At 41.2% G+C, this 22,304-nt stretch overlaps 1 protein-coding gene across 1 annotated transcript; it reads left to right on the top strand.

The window, feature by feature from the left end:
• The first annotated feature begins 1,376 nt into the window (after nt 1-1,376).
• bin1b (bridging integrator 1b) lies at nt 1,377-20,910 on the top strand. The gene is made up of 14 exons (XM_055227978.1): nt 1,377-1,678; nt 7,936-8,016; nt 8,910-8,964; nt 9,085-9,179; nt 10,137-10,232; nt 10,595-10,702; nt 12,092-12,177; nt 13,156-13,231; nt 13,689-13,744; nt 13,834-13,866; nt 14,355-14,397; nt 19,203-19,256; nt 19,504-19,605; nt 20,024-20,910. The coding sequence occupies exons 1-14, from the start codon at nt 1,598-1,600 to the stop codon at nt 20,123-20,125; spliced, it is 1,068 nt and encodes a 355-aa protein (XP_055083953.1). The 5' UTR covers nt 1,377-1,597; the 3' UTR covers nt 20,126-20,910.
• Nucleotides 20,911-22,304: the final 1,394 nt, after the last annotated feature.

Genomic DNA, 22,304 nt, shown 5'->3' on the forward strand with positions numbered 1-22,304 from the left:
CACTAATCAAACATGGAATGCTAACAGAACATGGGATGCTAATCGAACATGGGACGCTAACCAAACATGGGATGCTAATCAAACATACAATGCTAACAGAACATGGAACGCTAATCGAACGTGGAACGCTAATCAAACATGGGACACTAATCGACCATGGGATGCTAATCGTGGACGACGTGGCCACGATTACCAAACACAATGATCAAGGAGTCCACTGATTTGTAAAAATATTAAATTGGTTGGGAAATATGAAATTGCATCCAAGCAGCTTTCATCCAATGGGAATGAAGCAGGAAGAAACCAATAATCCACTGGAGCCAAAATGGTGGCCAATATATATTGAACAATACATATATTATAGAAGATGATCCTGTCTCTTCTTCTCAGTGAGGGGGTTTTGGGTTAGAGTCTTGCTCTCTCAGTGGAGTGTGCATGTCTTCCTGTGGCAGAGTGGTTATCCTGACATAAACTGGAACCTCTCCGACTGGAAAAGATTGACTAAGATTCATTGAAATGGGTATTGTGGACCAAAACAAAATGGCTGCTTGGTAGGACACTGAATTGTGGCCACTGGACCAAAGCCTAGATCATTTGGATATTTTTGTTGCTGCTCAAAAGGATGTATTGTAATGTATTGAATATGTGGAGATTTTATAACGACTGCAGTGACCAAAGACTCATTTCTGCGCTTTGCAAAAGACTAAAATAGAAGTGAATGTGTACATGGATCTGTACGTGTCTACAACATGAATATATATGTGCAGTTGTGAGTATCCTGAAGAGCTTTATTTTTGAAATGAAAGAATATTTAAATTCAAACAGTGTCAGCTTTTCTATAATCTCATTTTATTTTACACTTTTAGACCAGTATATCCGAGCTTCATTGGGATCTTGGTTTAGTCCTGGTTTTTACAGTGGTGGACCCAGATTAATAAAAGGTTTGGTTGGTTTGGTTGTATTGGCATATTTAAGGCTGGTTTAGACCCAGTTTGATTTGGATGAACTCCAAACAGGACTAAGGACTAAACCAGGACTAAGTTAAACCATGTTTTAACATTGGCAAGATTTGATCTTGGTTTAGTTCTGGTGGGGATCTGGTTTGGACTTGGTCAAGTCCTGGTGTAGTCCTGGTCTAGAACTGGTTTACACTGATTAAGTTCTGGTTTAGGTCCGGTCTGTTCCCCTATGGTTTGATCAGGTTTAGTCCTGGTTTAGTCTTGGTCTAGTCCTGGTTTAGTCCAGGTTTAGTCCTGGTATAGACCTGGGTTAGTTCTGGTGGTCGCATGTCTGTCTGAAAATAAACTGTGCGCCAGTTGCTTTGGAGCGACAGTTGCGCGCTAAGAATATCGCGGGGTGGCCCTTTAAGACCGTGCTGCGGGGAAACCCAATACTCTCGCGTCTTTTCCTCTTCATCAATTAGTGCTTCGGACTGTTACCTGGCCTGAGCTTCGCGCCTGCGCTGTGGGGCCTCCATCGTCCCGGGAATAAAGCGGATTATCCCGTGCGCGGCTCCTCCAGGACTTCGGGATTAGCGCATTTCTGTGTTTGTCGAACCAAAGTTTGTGTCTATCCGAAGAGGGTCCGAGCACGCGCCATGGCCGAGATAGGCAAAGGGGTGACCGCGGGAAAACTGGCCATCAACGTCCAGAAGAGGCTGACACGCGCGCAGGAGAAGGTAACTCGCCACACGAAACCAGATACGCACACTTTTTACGCTCATCAATTATAGCGCGGGTACAGTGTGTCCGTGGGTATACTCTGTGTGTATGCTCCGTGGGTATGCCCTGTGTGTCCGCAGGTATGCTCTGTGAGTATGCTCCGTGGCTCCGTGGGGACAGAAGGGTGAAATGTCTTTATGTAGGTCTGTGTTTGGATTTTGTGACGTCGAGTCCGTAAAAAGCAACAGGTGCCGCTGAAACTTTCCAGAATGCCCGAACACAGCACAAAATGACTCTTAAAGTAATGGGAGACTAATACAGTGCCAATTATAGCGCACGTTTGGATCATTGCGCAACAAAATGGTGCGGCCTGACCATTTGACCTTTGTCCCTAAAGTCTCAACATTCAATTATAAAAGTGACAGAAACCAGACGAACACATCCTTCTCCATGTTACCTGTCACCTGAAAAGAGGCGCACACGGAGGCGCGTAAAAGGGTCTCCAGGTGGCGTTCATGCGGCCAGCCTGATAAAATGCACATAAAGATGCACCACGTAACCTTGCAAATATTATGTTGCCTAGAAAAATTCCACAGTATGGCATTAAATGTATCTGTCTCGATTAAGACAAGAAGGTGACGCCAGAAGGCCCAGTTACAGTTCAGGTCTGTGGAGAGGTGATCACGCTCACTGTAAGAATGCATGTTTTTCATGCTTTAAAAAAATAATTTAAAAAAAAGAAAAAAAGATTTTCTTCAATAATACACATTTCATAAATGTTCTTGAGGAGGTTGCCATGTTCCAGCCTTTGTTTGTTTTAAACTGTGTTTTTAAAAAAAAACATCAGTAGAATAATGACTTCTGGACTGGTCGACTACTAAAATAATTATTAACAAACAAGTACCATGACCACTAAAACTCCTGCAGCTACTCCAAACTGTACGATTCATTTTACTGTATACAGGAGTGAGTGGGCCTTTACTTGGAGCTTGAGGAGTGGGCCATTTTTACTGTAGACTGGAGTGAGTGGGACTTTATTTGGGGATTGAGGAAGGAGCTACAGCAGCTGCACTTTGACTACATTTTGTAATAACATTACTCTGTGTTCCTTTGTGCATTTAAAACATTTATGAAAGAAGTCATTACACATCAAAATGGATCTGTCATGGCACCTCTTGCTTGAGTCCTGGTTTAGACCTGGTTCAGTCCTGGTTTAGACCTGGTTCAGTCCTGGTTTAGACCTCAGGTGTATTTAATCTTTGTCTGGGAGCTATTTGGCTTGAGTCCAGGTTTAGCACTGGATCAGTTCTAGTTTAGAGAGATGTGGTTTCCATTCAGTCCTGGTTTAGTCCTGGTTTGGACCTGGTTTTGGCCTAGTTTATAGTGGGCTCGGTTCAGTCCTGGTTTAGTTCCAGTTTGGTCCTGGTTCAGCCCCGGTTAAGTCCCGGTTCATTCATGGTTCAGTCTCGTTTTAGTCCCAGTTTAGTCCCAGTTTACTCCAGGTCATGGTTAAGTCCTGATTCAGTCCCGGTTTAATCCTGGTTCAGTCCTGGTTCAGTCCTGGTTCAGTCCTGGTTTAGTCCCAGTTCAGTCCCGATTTAGTCCCATTCAGTGCCGGTTTAGTCCCGGTTCAGTCCTGGTCCAGTCCTGGTTCAGTCCCGGTTTAGTCCCGGTTCAGTCCCAGTTTACTCCTAGTTCAGTGCCGGTTTAGTCCTGGTTCAATCCTGGTTTAGTCCTGGTTCTGTCCTGGTTTAGTTCTGGTTTAGACCTGGTTTAGTCCCGGTTCAGTTCCGGTTTAGTCCTGGTTTAGTCCCGGTTCAGTCCTGGTTCAGTCCTGGTTCAGTCCTGGTTCAGTCCTGGTTTAGTCCTGGTTCAATCCCGGTTTAATCCTGGTTCAATCCCGGTTTAGTCCTGGTTCAGTTCTGGTTCAGTCCTGATTCAGTCCTGGTTTGTCTCCACATGTCTTTTATTCATCATCTTGTTGTCTCGGTTCTGTTTTGTGGAGATAGTTCATCTGAGGAGGAGGCTCATGGAGATTAGCACGGACCATAATAAACCCAGTTTCACTTTACCTCTTCCATCAGTCACAGGCTTCTTCAAATGTCACTTGTATATGTATCTGACATGTAGCTGTAGCATTGTGGGATTTGATTATGCAGCTTCAGACTAAACAGTATTTCTAACAAAATTGAAAACCACCATCACACACCACAATTGTTGTGGTGTATTTCATTCTCTAATCAACAATAAATAAATGCATTATAAACAGTGAAACAAATACAACACAGTTTTAATCTTATGTGTTGATTTTGACATTATATTTTAATCTGAATGCTAACACTATTAGCATACAGTATAGTATCGTCTGATTGGACGAAGTTTTGGAATTCATTACACAATACATTTTACTGCAGCTTTTCACAATTCCTATACACTACACTATAAATACATTTTCAATACATGTACCGAACATTCACACAGCGCTGGGCAACATGGTGCAGCTACAGGGTTGCACAGGGAGGGCATCTGACACACAGGGACAACTATCCAACATTCACACAGGGCTGCTGTTTTGGTAACATCGTCACAATTTTCTCTTGAATGCAGCTCTGTGTTCAAACACCTCCTATTGGCTAGCCTTAGCAATGCTCTGAGTGATTGATAGATGGACTAAACCAACGGCAATGGAGTGTGAACAGAAGAAGCAGATGACTTCAGTTACCTTCAAGGCGATATTAATTTACAGAATTGACATGAATTGTGATAAAACTGAAATTGTGATCTGGCTTCAGAGTGTATATGCCCTGGGCTGACATCAGGGTACATATGCCCTGGGTTGATATCAGGGTATTGTTGTGGAATTTCTAATAGTAAGGACCTTAAAAATATATGAAATCATTAGAAAAGTTGCCTTGAATCAAAAAGTCGGATTTATTGAATCAATTGTGCACAATTGTCAAAGAGCTGTTGTTCCTAATAGTGTTGTCTCACCCTCAGCCTCCAAATGAACATACATACACTGTATTTATACCATCAAAAATAATCTTACCAGTCTTAAACTAGTCCAAGTGACTTCAGGCTCAGGCTACTGGACACATCGTCTTGTACGCTAACAAACAAGAGATAGTATCACGAAAATTAGGTCAAAGAGATAGATAATGTTATTTATCAATACACGTAAGGATTTAGGAATTAGGTCAAACAGATAGATGACAATACATATCAATACAAGTTAAGAAATGCCATAACAATGTTGGTCCCCCAACCCGAAGGTCGGAGGATCGAGTCCCGCTCGGACCAAGTTCTGTCGTTGTGTCCTTAGGCAAGACACTTCACCCAAATTGCCTAGTATGAAAGTGGTGTGTGTGTGAATGATAGGTGGTGGTCGGAGGGGCCGATGGCGCAGATTGGCAGCCTCGCTTCCGTCAGTCTCCCCAGGGCAGCTGTGGCTACAATAGTAGCTTACCATCACCAAGTGTGGAAATGAATGAATAATGACTATAGTGTAGCGCTTTGAGAGGCTTTGACAAGCCTGTAAAGCGCATTACAAGTGTAAGGCATTATTATTATTATTATAACAATATATATACCCTGGGCTGATATCAAGGTATATATGCCCTGGGCTGATATCAGGGTGATGCCCTGGGGTGATATCAGGGCCTGTGGCTGATATCCGTGTGTATATGCCCTGGATCGATATCAGGGTATATATACCCTGGGCCGATATCAGGGTATATTTGCCATGGGCCGATATCAGGGTATATAGGCTCTGGGCCGAAATCAGGGTATATATGCCCTGGGCCGATATCAGGATAGATATATGCCCTGAGCTGGTATCAGGATAAATATACCCTGGGTTGATATCAGGGTGTATATACCCTGGGTTGATATGAGGGTATATACACCCTGGGTTGATACTTACACATGTGACATTATCCCGTGGTCCAAAGAGTCACTGCTTTATCATTATCATATCCTGAACTGATGATACCTGGTCCAGTTCATATTTCTGAATCAGACTCAATACTCAATACTTTAGGCTTGATACTCGATCCCACGTGCATAGTTTATTATTCATATCGTTGGAACCTTCTCAAACACTCGCAAACGAATAAGAATGCAATCAAATGTCATGTGACTCCTGTGTCATGTGACCTTGGCGGTGGAGTCGTCATGGTGATGCCATGTCAGCTTTGCAACAAAGCATGATGGCAAACGATACTGAACATTTATGACTTTCACACAGGAATCCGGATGGAGTGTGAAACCGGAAGCCAGACTCCAAATTTACCCAAGACTCTCCAAAATGTTTTGTCAAAATTCAACAAAATAAAGAGTAAATTATAGCACAATACCTAAATTATACTATTGTTATTAAACATTAATTTTATTATTAATTAATATTTTTTTAATATTTCTTTTATACATGTTTTATCCCAATGTTGAGATTATAACTTTCAAGCTATGGAATTTTGTTAGTTGTAGTAGTGGAGTTGTAATTGCAGTAAAAACTGTTGTTGTAGCATTGTAGCAGCAGTAGTAGTTGTAGTAGTAGTAGTAGTTGTAGTAGTAGAAGTTGTTGTAGCAGTAGAAGTAGTAGTTGTTGTAGCAGTACTAGTAGTAGTTGTAGTAGCGGTAGTAGTAGTTGTTGTAGTAGTAGTAGTAGTGGTAGTTGTAGCAGTAGTAGTAGCACCGGTAGTTGTAGTAGTAGTTGTAGCAGTAGTAGTAGTAATGGTCTTATTGGTGGTTTTCAGATGAGGTCATACTCCAGATGGGGTCAGAGACAATTTTCCCTATTGATTACAGTATACTTTGTCATGAAATATCTAAAAGATAAATTCACAAATGTTGAACCTGATCATTTCTATTACTATCTTTTCTGGGTGCTATATGTACTAGTATTTTGGCTGCTACGTGTACTAGTATTTTTCTGTTAGTATTTTTTCTGCTGCTACTAGTATTTTGCAGGGTGAGTTTACTGCATGCGTATTCTGAGTAGTATGTGAATGGAAATCCCCATGTGTCAGCCCTGAGTCTGTGCACCTGTCCAGATTTCCCAGCATGCCTCAGTTCAGGGGGCTGTACTAACTTTAGCTGCATGCTAATACTTCAGACCACTGTGTAGTATTTATAGAGGAAATGTAACACCGTGACGGACTCATTCAAATTGCCTGTTCGACTCTGTCTCATTGTAAAGATGTTCCCTTTACTATGTCCTCATTTTGTTCTTAATGTGTTTTATCAATGACATTAGTACTGAACTATGACAGTAGTACTGAATTATGACATTATTACTGAACTATGACATTAGTACTGAACAATGACATTAGTACTGAACAATAACAGTACTGAACTATGACATTGATACTGAACGATGACATGACATTAGTACTGGACTATGACATTAGTACTGAACTATGACAGTAGTACTGAATTATGACATTATTACTGAACTATGACATTAGTACTGAACAATGACATTAGTACTGAACAATAACATTAGTACTGAACTATGATATTGATACTGAACAATGACATGACATTAGTACTGAACTATGACATTAGTACTGAACTATGACATTAGTTCTGAACAATGACATTAGTACTGAACTATGACATTGGTACTGAACAATGACATGACATTAGTACCGATGTCATGTCAGAAAAAAATGTCTCATTGTGATTTTTTGGACAAGCATTGTGGTCGTTATTTGATTTATGATTTACAAACACAAGGATGTTTTCAGAACTCTGTACGATATAATACTCAAGTAAGAGTACTGTTACACTGTACTATACATTACTCAAGTAAGAGTACTGTTACTTCAGGAACTCTAATATTATGCAAATATATGAGTAAAGGTACTTTGGAAAGTATAATTTCTTTAAAAAGTGACTCAAGTAAATGTAACTGAGTACCACTCCTGATTCAAAACTATAACAATATTCCCTCCTTTAATCAAACAGTACAACGTGTCATGGATTTAATAAACTTAACAGTGTAAAAAAGCATCTTAAATGCCTCTTTATGCTGTGTGTGCAGCTTCTACAGAAGCTGAGCTGATGAAACCTCCTTATATGTGTGTGATGAAACCTCTTAATGTGTGTGTGTGATGAAACCTCTATGTATGCGATGAAACCTCTTAATGTGTGTGTGTGATGAAACCTCTATGTGTGTGATGAAACCTCTGTGTGTGCGATGAAACCTCTTTATGTGTGTGTGTGTGTGATGAAACCTCTTTATGTGTGTGATGAAACCTGTTTGTGTGTGCAGGTTCTGCAGAAACTCGGCAAAGCCGATGAAACCAGAGATGCAGTTTTTGAAGAAATGGTGTCCAACTTCAACAAACAGATGGTCAGAACATTTCACCCCTGCACATGTGATAAAGAGTGTTACATGAGAACATTTCACCCCTGCACATATGATAAAGAGTGCTACATGAGAACATTTCACTCCTGCACATGTGATAAAGAGTGCTACATGAGAACATTTCACTCCTGCACATGTGATAAAGAATGCTAAATGAGAACATTTCACTCCTGCACATGTGATAAGTGCTAATGAGAACATTTCACCCCTGATTATTAATTTAATCTGATTATAAACAGATGGTGAGAACATTTCACCTCTACACGTGATAAAGAGTGCTACATGAGAACATTTCACTCCTGCACATGTGATAAGTGCTACATTAGAAAATTTCTCCCCTGCACATGTGGTAAAGAGTGCTACATGAGAACATTTCACTCCTGCACATGTGATAAGTGCTACATGAAAACATTGCACTCCTGCACATGTGATAAGTGCTATATGAGAACATTTCACCCCTGCACGTGATAAAGAGTGCTACATAAGAACATTTCACCCCTGCACATGTGATAAAGAATGCTACATGAGAACATTTCACTCCTGCACACGTGATAAAGAATGCTACATGAGAACATTTCACTCCTGGACATGTGATAAAGAATGCTACATAAGAACATTTCACTCCTGTACATGTGATAAAGAATGCTACATAAGAACATTTCACTCCTGCACATGTGATAAAGAATGCTACATAAGAACATTTCACTCCTGCACATGTGAAAAGAGTGCTACATGAGAACATTTCACCCCTGCACATGTGATAAGGGCAACATGATAGCAAAGGACATTGGATTTATTTAATCTTATTGTCAATGTATTCATTTAATCTTTTAATGTATTTAATGCGTTTAATGATATTGTTGTACTTTTTGTCACAGAATGAAGGCTCAAAGCTGCAGAAGGATCTGAAAACCTATCTAGCAGCAGTTAAATGTAAGTCAAAAATTGTCATTTGAAATATTACATTTTTTGCTGTTAGTATCGATATGTTTATATTGTGGTCTCAATTCGCACATCATCCACGGTCATATTGTGTTGTTTCTGTTTTCATAGCAATGCACGATGCATCACGGCGGCTACAGGACTGCCTGGCTGACATGTATGAGCCCGAGTGGTTTGGCAAAGAAGAGATGGATGCGCTTGCAGAGGTCAGAGTTAGAATTTTTTTTTTTCTCAATATGCGGTAACTGTGGCTTTACCTTTACCCTCACTGCAAAAAGGCTTGTCATTAGTTAAGATGACAAATTTGACATTTTGGCATTTAAAGGTGCACTACGTAACTTTTGGGAGAGGGTTCGCCACCTACTTGTACCCATAGAGATGTCACTACGTTGCCTGAGATATTCCACAGTACTGCATTAAAGAAATTCTCCATGGAAACAAGCCACTGAGCCAGACGAGATCTGTGGACAGTCTTTTAGTCAATGAAAGAAAGATCAGATTTATGCAACACTGTGGAAAATTCCAGCCAAACAGTCCCATCTCCACGGAGCATGTTTCATGTGGTTTGAAGGTGTGTTTTGGCAATGTCTTTGTTTATTTAACTCCCTCTGTCTCTAACACTTTACGCTCTGAAGGAGATGATAGAGAAAGAGCTGGACAATAATCTAGAGGTAAAACTGAAGACCGGGTTTAGTTCTGCTGTAGCCCCTGATTAGACCTGGTTTAGTTCTACTGTAGTCCCGGATTAGACCTGGTTTAGTCCTGGTTTAGTACTGGTTTAGTTCTACTGTAGTCCCTGAATAGTCCTGGTTTAGTTCTGCTGTAGTCCCTGATTAGACCTGGTTAATGTATGTTTGTTTGTGCTGTGTTTAGTCCTGATTTGTGGTTAAGACCTGGTTTATCTGTGACCTCTGACACTTTAAGCATCCCCCAAAATCTCCATTTTAGAGTGTCCACTGTGCTCCTCTGCTGCTCTGACCCTCTCCTCTGCTCCTCTGCCCCTCTCCTCTGCTCTCCTGACTCTACCCTGTACATCCTCTGCTCCTCAGACCTTCTCTTCTGCATCCTATGCTCCTCAGACTCTCTCCTTTGCTACTCTTCTCCTCTGACTCTTCTGTGCTCCTCTTCTCCTCTAACTCTCTCCTCTGCTCTTCTGTTTGCAGGATACAGACACACTTTGGTTGGACTTCCACCAGAACCTCACAGACAAATCCGTTCTCGTGGTGGACACATACCTGGCACAGTTTCCTGAAATCAAGGTGAGTAAGTTTGGAGCAGAGTGTACTTGTTCCTGTGTGGTACTAGTTGTAGTATTGGTGGTTATGGCAGCTGCTGTAGTGTGGCATGGTGTCTGAGTGGCTACCAGGGGTTTCCTCCAGGTACATGCACAATAGCTCAGCTCCTCAAGCTCAGGTTATCCTGACCAAGACCAGCTCAAGAATGTCCCTCTTGAGGGAGTAATAGTAGTAGTAGTAGTGATAGCATGAGTGAAAGTTGTTGTCGTAAGTTGTAAATGAAAACTTGAATTACAGCACTATATTAATTACTAAAAGTTGATATAAAATTGTCATAGTAACAAACTTGTATCTGTTTGTGTTGTCTGAACGTGTGCCCACTGCAGGCCCGTATAGCGAAGCGTGACCGTAAGATGGTGGACTTCGACAGTGCCCGACACCACTTTGCCAACTTACAGAAGGGCAAGAAGAAAGATGAGGCCAAGATCGCCAAGGTGGGTCCTGAATGCTGCTATGGCTAATATAATAATGACTGGGATTTAAACCACCCCCAGGATCCATGAATGTAGAGCACAAGTACACAGCAGCAGTGACCAGCAGCTGATGGGGCTGTTCTCCTCTGGTTCAAATGGTTTATGTATAATCTATTTGCCCAAGCTAAACAGTGCCGTCACTCAATGAACAAATATCTACTGGATATATGAGCCAACATACTGTTCATTCCTGAGTCCCATTACTGCGCCATACAAAGTGCTTTTTCTTTTTAACATTTACGTTGTTTTATTATGTGCCTGATACTTGACTAGTTTCCCTCTAACTCTAACTGTGAGTCTGTGTTTGTCAAACTAACCTTATGTTTTTGGGTCTAACTGTTTAACTAATCTTATATTTTTGGTTTTCCGTGGCGTGGTTGCCCTGGTTGCCCTGGTTGCCGTGGTGCTGCATGGTGTGCGGTGTTAGCCCACGGCCCTCCTGGAAATGGCGGCCCCCAGCTGGGCTCAGGGTTTGATTTCTGCTCATCAGGTGGCTCAGACTAACCTCTCCTACAACCAGGTGACCCCTCTCTGACCTCTGCTCCAAAAGGCTCATACCAAAGTATTTATGAACAGTGGGGATGGTCAAGAATGCTACAGGACTAAAGTATTACACGTCCATTTGTTTAAAGTTGCACTATGTAACTTTTCTGTCCGTCACCTGCTTGTCTCCATGGAAAATGTCAAGTGTTAGAACATTTTGTGAAACATCCCAGGAAAATGAATCATCTCCATGATAGAGAAAAGACAGTTTCTGGCCCTCCACCCAAAAACGGGAGTTACAGATGTAACTATGGTTCTATGAATCCTAGATGATTCTGAAAGCACTGAATGACTCCCTGCACAAAGACAATGCTTCAGTGGTTTAACCAGTGCCCTGTGATGAAACAGAAATGACATAGTGCAGCTTTAAAATCATGTTTTTGAGGGAAATGGTGACTTGTAGCTAGAAGCACTACATTGATTTAATAGAAGAAATTTAAGTATGAGCAAATCATAACTGTGTGATAATGAAGAGTTTAGGCAAAATTAAGACTCAACGTGGACTGAACTCTGGGACTAAACATGGTCTAAACCAGATCTAAATGAGAACTAAACCAGGACAAAACTGGTCTAAATCAGGACTGATGATGTCATGAACGTGCTGACCTCATCCTCACTGTTTGAGTAAAGCTGTGGTTCAGTTTGTTTGCAGTGTTATACTCACATCTGTCTCATACAAACTTATTATTTTCATTTATTAACTTGTATCTTTCCCTCTCTTCTCACCCTATTCTCTCACTCCTGCGCTCATCCTCCTTCTCTCTTCTATCCCACCATCTACCTCCCCCTTTTATATCTCTTCCTCAGGCAGAGGAGGAATTGGGGAGAGCTCAGAAGATCTTTGAGGAGCTGAATGTTGAGCTTCAGGATGAGCTCCCAGTGCTGTGGGACAGGTCAGAGCCAGCAGGGGGCGCTCTTTGGATTACAAGACTTTACATAGAAAATAGCTCTGGCAACAGACAATACTTTTCACCTGTGGCACATGTCCCGCACCGAGCACGGTTTCCCTGTGTGTCAGGGAACACAAGCAAAGTAGAGTCAAAACAGGACTGAACGAGGATTAAACCAGGATTAAATTAGGACTAAACCAGGACTGAACCAGGACTGAACCAGGACTAAACTAGGACTAAACCAGGACTAAAACAGGACTTAATTAGGATTAAACCAGGACTAAACCAGGAAGAAAATAGATCTAAACCACAGTTAATATAGCTCTAAAGGATTCTAAGGACTAAAGGCTAAAAGCCTAAAAGACTAAAGCAGGACTGAACCAGGACTGAAGCAGATCTGGACTAGTTTTGAACCATGATGATCTGGACTAAAGGAGGCATAAATCCTGGTATAGTTCAGATCAGGTCCAGACCAGATCTAAACTATACCAGGATAATAATCTACACTTTACAGGATAATAATCTACACTTTACAGGAGAATAATCTACACTATACAGGATAATAATCTGCACTATACAGGGTAATAATCTGCACTATACAGGGTAATAATCTGCAACATACACGATAATAATCTACACTGTACCAGGACTGTCCATCCATCCTTTTTTCTTCCGCTTTATCCGGGGCCAGGTCTCAAAGGCATCAGTTTCAGCAGGAAGGCCCAGACTTCCCTCTCCATACAGGACTGTAATAATAATAATAATAATAATAATAATAATAATAATAATAATAATAATAATAATAATAATAATAATATAATAATTCATTGGCTTTATATAGCACTTCTCACAGTGATTCAAAGACTCTTTACAATAGTTGAACATGAATGAAACATCTGTGTAATTCTGTGGATTAAAAAGCCTTTGTTTAAACTGAAAAGATGATTATATTTATGATTTCAAACCCTTGTGTGTTTGCAGCCGTGTTGGCGTGTACGTGAACACATTCCAGACCATGGCCAAAAACCAGGAGAAGTTCCACCGAGAGATGAGCAAGGTAAGACTTGCAGAAGACCTGCTTTAGTCCCGGATTAGTCCTGTTTTAGTCCTGGTTTAGTCCTGTTTAGTCTTGCCTTAGTCCTGTTTAGTCCTGTTTTAGTCCTGTTTTAGTCCTGGTTCAGTCCTGGTTTTGTCCTGGTTTTGTCCTGGTTTAGTCCTGCTTTAGTCCTGCTTTAGTCCTGCTTTAGTTCTGGTTGGCTTCAGATATAGATCTGGTTTAGACCTAAAATAGTTCCAGCTGGTTTACTTTTTGAGAAGTTGGTTTTTCCTGATTGAGAAGTGGAATAGTCCTGCTTTAGTCCTGGTTTAGTATTTCAGGTCATGGTTTTACACATGGGGAACTTCTTGTCTAGACATTATTGAACTTATTATTTATTTATGATTATTATAGTTAGCATAATAAATAATTGTAATTAATTTGCATAATGTGCATGAATATAATTTGTGCTCCACAGTTGAGTGAAAACCTGAACGATATCATGACCAAACTGGAGGAGCAGCGAGAGCTCAAGTACGTCACAACTTTTATATTCAACTTTCATATTTTTAGTAAAAAAAACAAACAACAGAGTTTAGTAAAATTATGACTGTCTACTGCAGAAAAGGAGAAAAGAAACACGAGTCTGCAAAGAGGTAACAGGACATCACATGTGTGCTCTGTTTAAAGTCACACGTGTGCTGTGTTTAAAGTCACACGTGTGCTCTGTTTAAAGTCAAAAGTGTGCTGTGTTTAAAATCACATGTGTGCTCTGTTAAAAGCCAAACGTGTGCTGTGTTTAAAGTCACATGTGTGTTCTGTTTAAAGCCAAACATGTGCTGTGTTTAAAGTCAAACGTGTGCTGTGTTTAAAGTAATGAGCAGAGGTGGGAGGAGCCAAAAATGTGTCCTCTGTACTATATAATACTGTTACACCTCTGCGTTTCAGAATGTTGCATGGGATTTGGTTTTAAGAAAGATGCAATATAAATAACATTAATTATATTTTGTGAAATCTCTCTGTAGTAACTAACATTTGACAGATTTTTGTACCTGTGGATTGGCCTGGTCTGGTTGTTGCTCTTGTGGACAAACTGGGACATCACAACCCTTTTAGATTTTGTATTTCTTTATGTTTTTTGCAGTGAGGAGGCCAACCACAGTGAATCAGCTGGCTCAGCACCAAAGGTAAAACTACAAGAATCTCCTGCATTTCAGACAGAGGCAGAGTGGAGCTCTGAAATCTCCTCTTTTCAGTGGGGTTGTTTAAAAAAACAAAAAAAGATAGAATAAACTACATGTATCACCCAAATGTGGAAGGGTAATTTTACAAAAAATCACAAAAAATTCTGTATTCTGTTGCATAGTTCTCATACAGTATTTTGCCAATAATAATGAGCTTATTACAATAACTTGAGCTCATCTACGCTTAAAACTATGCATTAAACAATAGCAAATACACTACATGTTATCTTTGCTCATTTATTTCAAGTACAATGTTCAATTGAACGGTTAAATTACACCTAAAAATCAGGGCAGCTGTTTGTGTTTGGAGCAGAGTTTTAGTGCATTAAAAAGCTTTTAAATATTTTAAAATCTTCACAACAAGGCCCATTCTGCAGACATTCAGTGCCCATGGACTGTCTGTGCCTGACGGGAGAAATGGGAGCGCACTCTTTTCGCATCTCTCCTGTTTTTCATCAAATAAGCCTGCCACCGGCCCACATAGGCTCTCGACACCACATAGGCTCCGGGCCCGCATAGGCTCTCAGCCGAATGAAAAATGTCCCGTGTCTCGCGATTGAGAGTCCACCACTGATTTCAGAACATGTTTGTAGAGTCTAAACTACAGGGGCAGTTTTTACACAAAATGAGACCCCTGACACACGAGGAGGGCATCTGACACACAGGGAGGGCATGTGACACACAGGGAGGGCATCTGAAACACAGGGAGGGCATGTAGGTCTAAAAGAGGACATTAGATTGTGTATATAATAATACTAACACTAGTGTGCCTATGTCTTGCTGTACGCTGCATGTTACTGTGGTATAAATGGTTCTAACACAGCGACCTGGAGGCCCTCCCACTCGGCCCCCTCCCACACTAAGCCCCGCCTCTGAGCCAAGAGGAGACAGCCCATTGGATGATGAGGCATCCGTCAACCCCGGCTCACAGGTTAGCACTAAGAATATAAGGAATTAATTAGTGCTTAATGAGTAATGAGTCCTGTCACTGATGTGTAGTCCAGCGAAGCCTGGGTGGATTTGCTGAACTGGGACGTACAGGTGTGGCAGCCCGTCACACCTGTGCCTCTGGTGGGCTCTAACAACACTCAGGTGGGCCCTAACAACAGTTGTCATGGTGACAGTGTGCTGTGATATGGTGTGTTTTTAACCTGCATGTTATGATTTTTCTCCTGAACTGGGTTGTTCCTCGGGGTGTGGTCACATATGTCCGGTGCTGTAGGGCGACCTCGGGGTGTGGTCACATATGTCCGGTGCTGTAGGGCGACCTCGGGGTGTGGTCACATATGTCCGATGCTGTAGGGTGACCTCGGGGTGTGGTCACATATGTCCGGTGCTGTAGGGCGACCTCGGGGTGTGGTCACATATGTTCAGTGCTGTAGGGCGACCTCGTGGTGTGGTCACATATGTCCAGTGCTGTATGTACCTGCTCTGCTGTCATTTAAAAAAATCCTACAATTACAACTGAACCTGGGCTTCCAGTTTTTCTCATTGTAAGTAAACAGACAGGCCCCAATGTGAACGCTCAAAACCTCCAGATTCACTTACTGAGCTGCAGAGGCTGCACTAGCACTGAGTCCTGATTGTCTGCAGGTGCTGGGGTTTAGGTAGTGATTAATGAGATCAGAGAGAGGCATTTTAGGTTTAAACCAACTGGATTTCAGCATTGAGAAGAATTAAGAATAAATCAGCATTACAATTGTATCAGTAAAATGATATTTGATTTGAACATGTTTATCTTGTCTCTGAAGATACAGGTAAGTCATAATTATAAAGTTTTAAATCAAAATCGTACATGTCGTCTCAAAAAAGCATGTTTTGACAAACTGTAAGCCCAGTCCATCTCTTTTTCTGTCGTATGTTGTTTTTCTGGTTGGTCCTGTTGAACTTGAGAAAATGCAGGTTTCAAATGCACATTTTTGTCTATGGTATGTCTTCTACTACTACTACTACTACTACTACTACTGCTGCTGCCTATGGGTTTTTCTTGTTTTTTGCTGCCGAATGGAAGGCTCCTTCATGGGACACTTGGGTAAGAAAATTATCCTGTGATAATTCATCTTTCAAAGACAGATGGTCAAAATCTATTGCAAGAATCCCCTGCATTTCAGAACATGTTTATACACAGAACAAGCATCTGACACACAAAGACATTTCAGAACATGTTTGTAGAGGTATAAACTACAGAGTTAGCTGCTTTTACACAGAATAAATCCCCAGCATATTTTGTTCTCAAAGAGAACACTGTAGTACATAAATAATGAACACTTTTACTGATTACAACTGTGCAAATTGGTGGTCAATGTTTGCTCAGTCTGATTTTGAAATTCTATCTTTCATCCCATATATTAAATCCAATTCCATCCTAAAAATCACCCAATCCCTGAATGATCCCCAAATTCCTAAAATCCCTAAAATAACCCCTAATCTGACCCTGAACCCTGTAGCATGAGTCTGCAGATCAGGATTATGCCCAAACAGAGTACCCACAAACCACTGAAGATCCTCAGAGCTGGGACCAAAACCTGGACTACACAAATCCAGACTGGGGCCAAAGTCCTCACAGTTACACCGAGTCCAGCTGGGACCAGGTACTCACAAACACTACACTAGTGTAGAGGTAGTGATGAACTCGTTTCAGTGGAACAAAGCCTATTCCATTCTATTGTATTTTCATTCAATTCAATTGATTTTTGCAAAGCCCAAAATCACAACAGCAGTCGCCTCTTAGGGCTGAACATGAAAACAGATTTGACCAAAAGAAAGTTAGAAAATCAACAATGAAACAGAAACAGACAAACAAATGGAGAACTGCCCCAGAGCGCCCCCTGTCCTTAGACCCTCCTTCACAGCAAAACTCAAAAGACCCAGTGGAAAAAGAGAAACCTGGAGGAGAACCACAGTGAAGTAGAGATCCACTCCCATGGACGGACAGAGCCACTCAACTAAGAGTCAGAGCCACTCAACTAAGAGTCAGAGCCACTCAACTAAGAGCCAGAGCCACTCAGCTAAGAGCCAGAGCCACTCAACTAAGGGTCAGAGCCACTCAGCTAAGAGCCAGAGCAACTCAACTAAGAGCCAGAGCCACTCAGCTAAGAGCCAGAGCAACTCAACTAAGAGCCAGAGCCACTCAGCTAAGAGCCAGAGGGAGGCTTATCCACAATAGGGTGGAGGTCACCCTAGCCACATATTGGATCATCCAGCAAGGTGAGGGAAGGGAGGATCCTGGTCCACGGAACAGGATCAGGGCACAGGAGGGGATCTAGGGTCCAGTCATCACTGGGCAGTGAGCGGGAGAGCATCTGAAACAGTTCCCTGTCCCATTCCAATAGCAATGAATGAACTCCAGGTGAACTGAATAGTGAATGTTGTTGACGGAGAATAGGAGGAAGCAGATGATAATGCTCAGGTTAACATACTTCCCCCAAAGCTGCTCCAAAGGCAGCTTAACTAAAACTGCAGGTTTTATTTAAGGTCCTAGCTGGCCTGGCCATAAACTCATTCAAACTGGAGTGTTTTAAGCCGGGTCTTAAATGTAGAGACTGTGGCTACCTCTTTAACATGGACAGAAGCTGATTCCATAACACAGGAGCTTGGTGAGTGAAAGCTCTCCCTCCTACTGTGCTTTTAGACACTCTAGAACCACCAGAAGTCCAGCATTTTGAGAGCAGAGTGCTCTGTTTGGATGACCTGGTCTTAGAGCATCTTGATACAATGGGGCCATCCACTCTATGGCTTTATGTGTCAGGAGGAGAACTTTTAATTTAATTCTAAACTTGACAGAAGCCAGTGAAGACACTCCAGCACTGGAGTGATGTGCTCTCTTCTCTTAGTTCATTTTAAGAGCCAGGCTGCTGCATTTTGAACTAGTTGAAAGCTTTTTATAGAATATTTAGGGCATGCAACTCGTAAGGAGTTACAGTAATGTAGCCTTGATGTAACAAATGCATGAATAAGTTTTTCAGCGTCACTTTTAGACAAGACTTTTCTGATTTTGTCAATATTACAAAGGCTGGAAGAAGGCTGTTCTACAGGTTTGGTTTATATGTGGTGTGAATGAGAGCTCTTGGTCAAATAAGACTCCAAGGTTCCTTACAGTCAAGCTGGAGGCTACACGGACACTGTCCAGAGTGACTCTCTGGTCAGATAGAGAGCAGTGGAGGTTAATGCCATGTTTTCTGATGATATTACCTAACGGAAACATATAAAGTGTGAACACGATTGGACCAAATACAGAACCCTCTGGCACACTGTATGCATACCTTAACATGGAGAGGAGCTCTGATTTACATTAACAAACTGGTACCTGTCAGATAAGTATGATTTAAACCAGCTGAGGGCTGCCCCTCTGACACCTGCGGCACATTCTAACCTCTGTAGTAGAATATTGTAGTCGATGGTGTCAAATGCTGAGGTCCAACAGAACCAGGACTGAGACCAGTTCATTGTCAGCAGCTAATAACATAGTGCAGTTTTCTATTCAGCATTTTGACAAATGATATATCTTTATATGGTCCAACAGTGGCATAGTAGTTTGAACATTTGCCCTACAATGAAAGAGTTGGTGGTTCCTCTGACTGCTTGCTGTCCCTGAGCAAAACACTTCCCCAAAGAACGTATACTACAATCACAATATGTTGGCTGGTTGGGCATCTGGAGTAACTTTCAGCTTTATTCAGTGTTCTTTCTTGGGTTAAATAAATGTAATCTGCTGCTTGTGTCATAACTATTTTACATTTTGTTTCCAGGGCGCAGTGACAAATGGCTCGGACGGTGAAATGCCCCCTGGATTTCTCTATAAGGTGAGACACCATTTATATAAGAAGAAAAGGGTATGTGGTGCAGAGGAGGAACAGTGAATATATGGGTTGAAGAATGCTGAGGTTTTATCTGCCAGAAAACAGGACTTGACCAGAACTTGACCAGAACTTGACCAGAACTTGACCAGGACTTGACCAGGACATGACCAGGACATGACCAGGACTTGACCAGAACTTGACCAAGACTTGACCAGAACTCGACCAGGACTTGATTGAGTTGTGTTTATAGGTGAAGGCTGTTCATGACTACGCAGCGACCGATGGAGACGAGTTGGAGCTCAAAGTTGGAGACATGGTTTTGGTCTTGGCCTTTGACAATCCCGATGAACAGGTCTGATCTAGTTTAGTCCTGATCCTGTACGTTAAAGATGCACCAAATCACCTTTCTGGAGGTATTATTGCTTTGCCTGGAATATGACATTAGGCTTATCTATCTTCCATTTACATTTGTTTATTGCTTAAAAATACCTTGAAAAACTTGCATTCTTACTGTGAGTGGATTTGCCTCTGCACAGATCTGACCTGTAACTTGGATTGACCTGTCTCAATGAAGCTAGATAAGTTGAATGCCATACTATGGGACATTCTAGGCAATGTATGAGCATATCCATGGAGACAAGCAGGTTGCGGTCCCTCCACCGGAAAAGTGGCATAGTGCTTCTTTACTACTGAATTACTACTTAATTAAAGTTATAAACCTCTTAAATCCCACATGACTCTAATTTGGCGGTCTTTGGTTTGGACTTTAGGACGACGGCTGGCTTTTGGGTCTGAAGGAGTCTCACTGGGTCCAGAAAAAGGACTTATCAGGAAAAGGAGTTTTCCCTGAGAACTTCACCACCAAAGTCTGAGTCCTGGTCGAAGTAGTCCTGGTCTAGACCCGGTTTAGACCTGGTCTAGACCTGGACTGTCTCTGCTGTAAAACTCTGAAGTAACTAAACAAGAACTGTCCTCAGGCAGAGCTTCTTTTATTTCAATAGTTTTTACTCAATATTGGCTCTAGATGAAATCCTTATTTTTTCAGACTTGTTTTAGATCTGGTTTAACATGGTATAGTTTAGACCTGGTTAAGGCTGGATAGCCCTGGTTTCTCTATTCTGGATTTAATGATGCTGTTATCCTGATTGAGTCCTGATTGAGTCCTGATTTAGTCCTCGGTCTTAGTTTAGATCTGGTGTAGTACCACTTCCTGGTTTAGTCTTTCCTTCTGATGAAATTACCTTTTTAATCTTGGTTTAATCCTAGTTTAGACAGGGTTAGGGTTAGGGTTAGGGTTAAGGCTAATTTTTATGGTTTATTATCATCAAAATGTGAAAACCAAATAATCGTTTTTATTTGTTTTGTCAGGCTCTGATGCTCCCAGCCGCAAACCAACACATAGAAACGCATTGAAATTGCAAATAAACTGTTATAATTTTATTATAATTCTATATTTATACCTGTGAGCCCTTGGTGATGGTAGTTCTTCAAATGGCCGTCCTCCAGCAGCAAAGCCAAAGTTGCTGAATTATGACACAGATTGAACTGTTTTTAAATGAAAGAATTGTCCAAAGATTGTTTTGAAGAGAGATTTTTACACTGTGTCTGTGATGATCAAGACAATGTTGGTTTCAATCAAAGTTAATAAAAAATGTTGAAAAAAATACTAACTGTTTTTTTTTTTTCAGATAACATCAATAGGTCTACACAAAGATCAGTCTCAATCAAAATACTGCACCAAAGACACGACAGACTGAGAACAAAACTCAAACACAAAACAGACATAACAAAACTCAAACGCACAACAGACTGAGAACAAAACTCAAAGATCTGAAGCACACGTTCACTTCTATGATGTTTGTATGGAGATTACTTAGCCTGGAATGTTCCACAGTTTGGCATTAAACATATGCATTTTGCAGGTGTTTCATTGCACATCATCTGCTTGTCTTGTCTGTGGATGTATAAATATAATGCACTACTATGAAGCATTCCAGCTAAAGCAATAGCATCTCCATGGAGGTCATGGTAGCTCATTTAGGTCGTACATCACAGCGGCAGGTCCAGACTGAAGTGACTGATGGTGCATATGATTTTGGCAAGACAGTACTCCTCCTCCAAGTGCTATTATTTAAGATGTTTAAAATGAGGGTACAAGCATTTTAAAATGGGGTTGAAATGTGCTCTTTTGCACCTCTGTAGACCTGGGCCCTATCTCTTACCCTGCCATACAAGTGAACTGTGTTTGTGTGTTCTGGGTTTAGGCAGCTAGAGGGAAACTAAAAAAACAACAACAACTCACACACTCTAAACACTGAAACAGAGTTAATCAGTATGAGCTGCATTTTACCTCATATGGAAACTGAACGTGAGCAGAGGATTTGAAGAAAGAAGACCCTAACCCTACCATACAATCCTCTTCCATCTTGTAGAACCCCATCAATCTTGAAGCTCCCCTTTCTCTATAATATTACTAATGCTACTGCTACAAATACTACTACAACAACTCCAACCATTGACCCTCGTCCATCTTGTAAACCCTTGTCCATCTTGTAGATCTCCCTTTACCTGACCTTTGAACCTATATGACCCTCCCTCTTACACTACTGTACAAGTATTTTCTGAGTACTGGGTTTAAGCAGCTAGGGAAAAACAAAAATTTAAAATCAGTCACCGTGAACATTGAAACAAGGTTTGTTTGTTTGTTTGTTGTTTGTTTGTTTATTATTTAATGAAGGGACAATGCATATTAAGAACAGAGGCATGGGGAACGAATCCCACACCTGTAAATATGCAGGATTATAGCCAGTGCTAATTTTCATCCTTTGTCCCTTGCTGGAAAAAAAAACAAAAACAGCTACACCACAGCTTATAAAAACAATAAGTACAAAATACAAAGTACAAAATACAAACCCTCGTTCATACCTTAAAACTCATCCATAGACCACTGCCCTCAGATCACCAGATCTCTCACAAACTTACAGTACATACATTCACAATACAGTCCACTCATACACCACATCTACATATAATCACAGCCTACACCTTAAT

The sequence above is a fragment of the Periophthalmus magnuspinnatus genome, chromosome 2 (genome assembly GCF_009829125.3).
Source record: "Periophthalmus magnuspinnatus isolate fPerMag1 chromosome 2, fPerMag1.2.pri, whole genome shotgun sequence".
Classification (NCBI taxonomy): domain Eukaryota; kingdom Metazoa; phylum Chordata; class Actinopteri; order Gobiiformes; family Gobiidae; genus Periophthalmus; species Periophthalmus magnuspinnatus.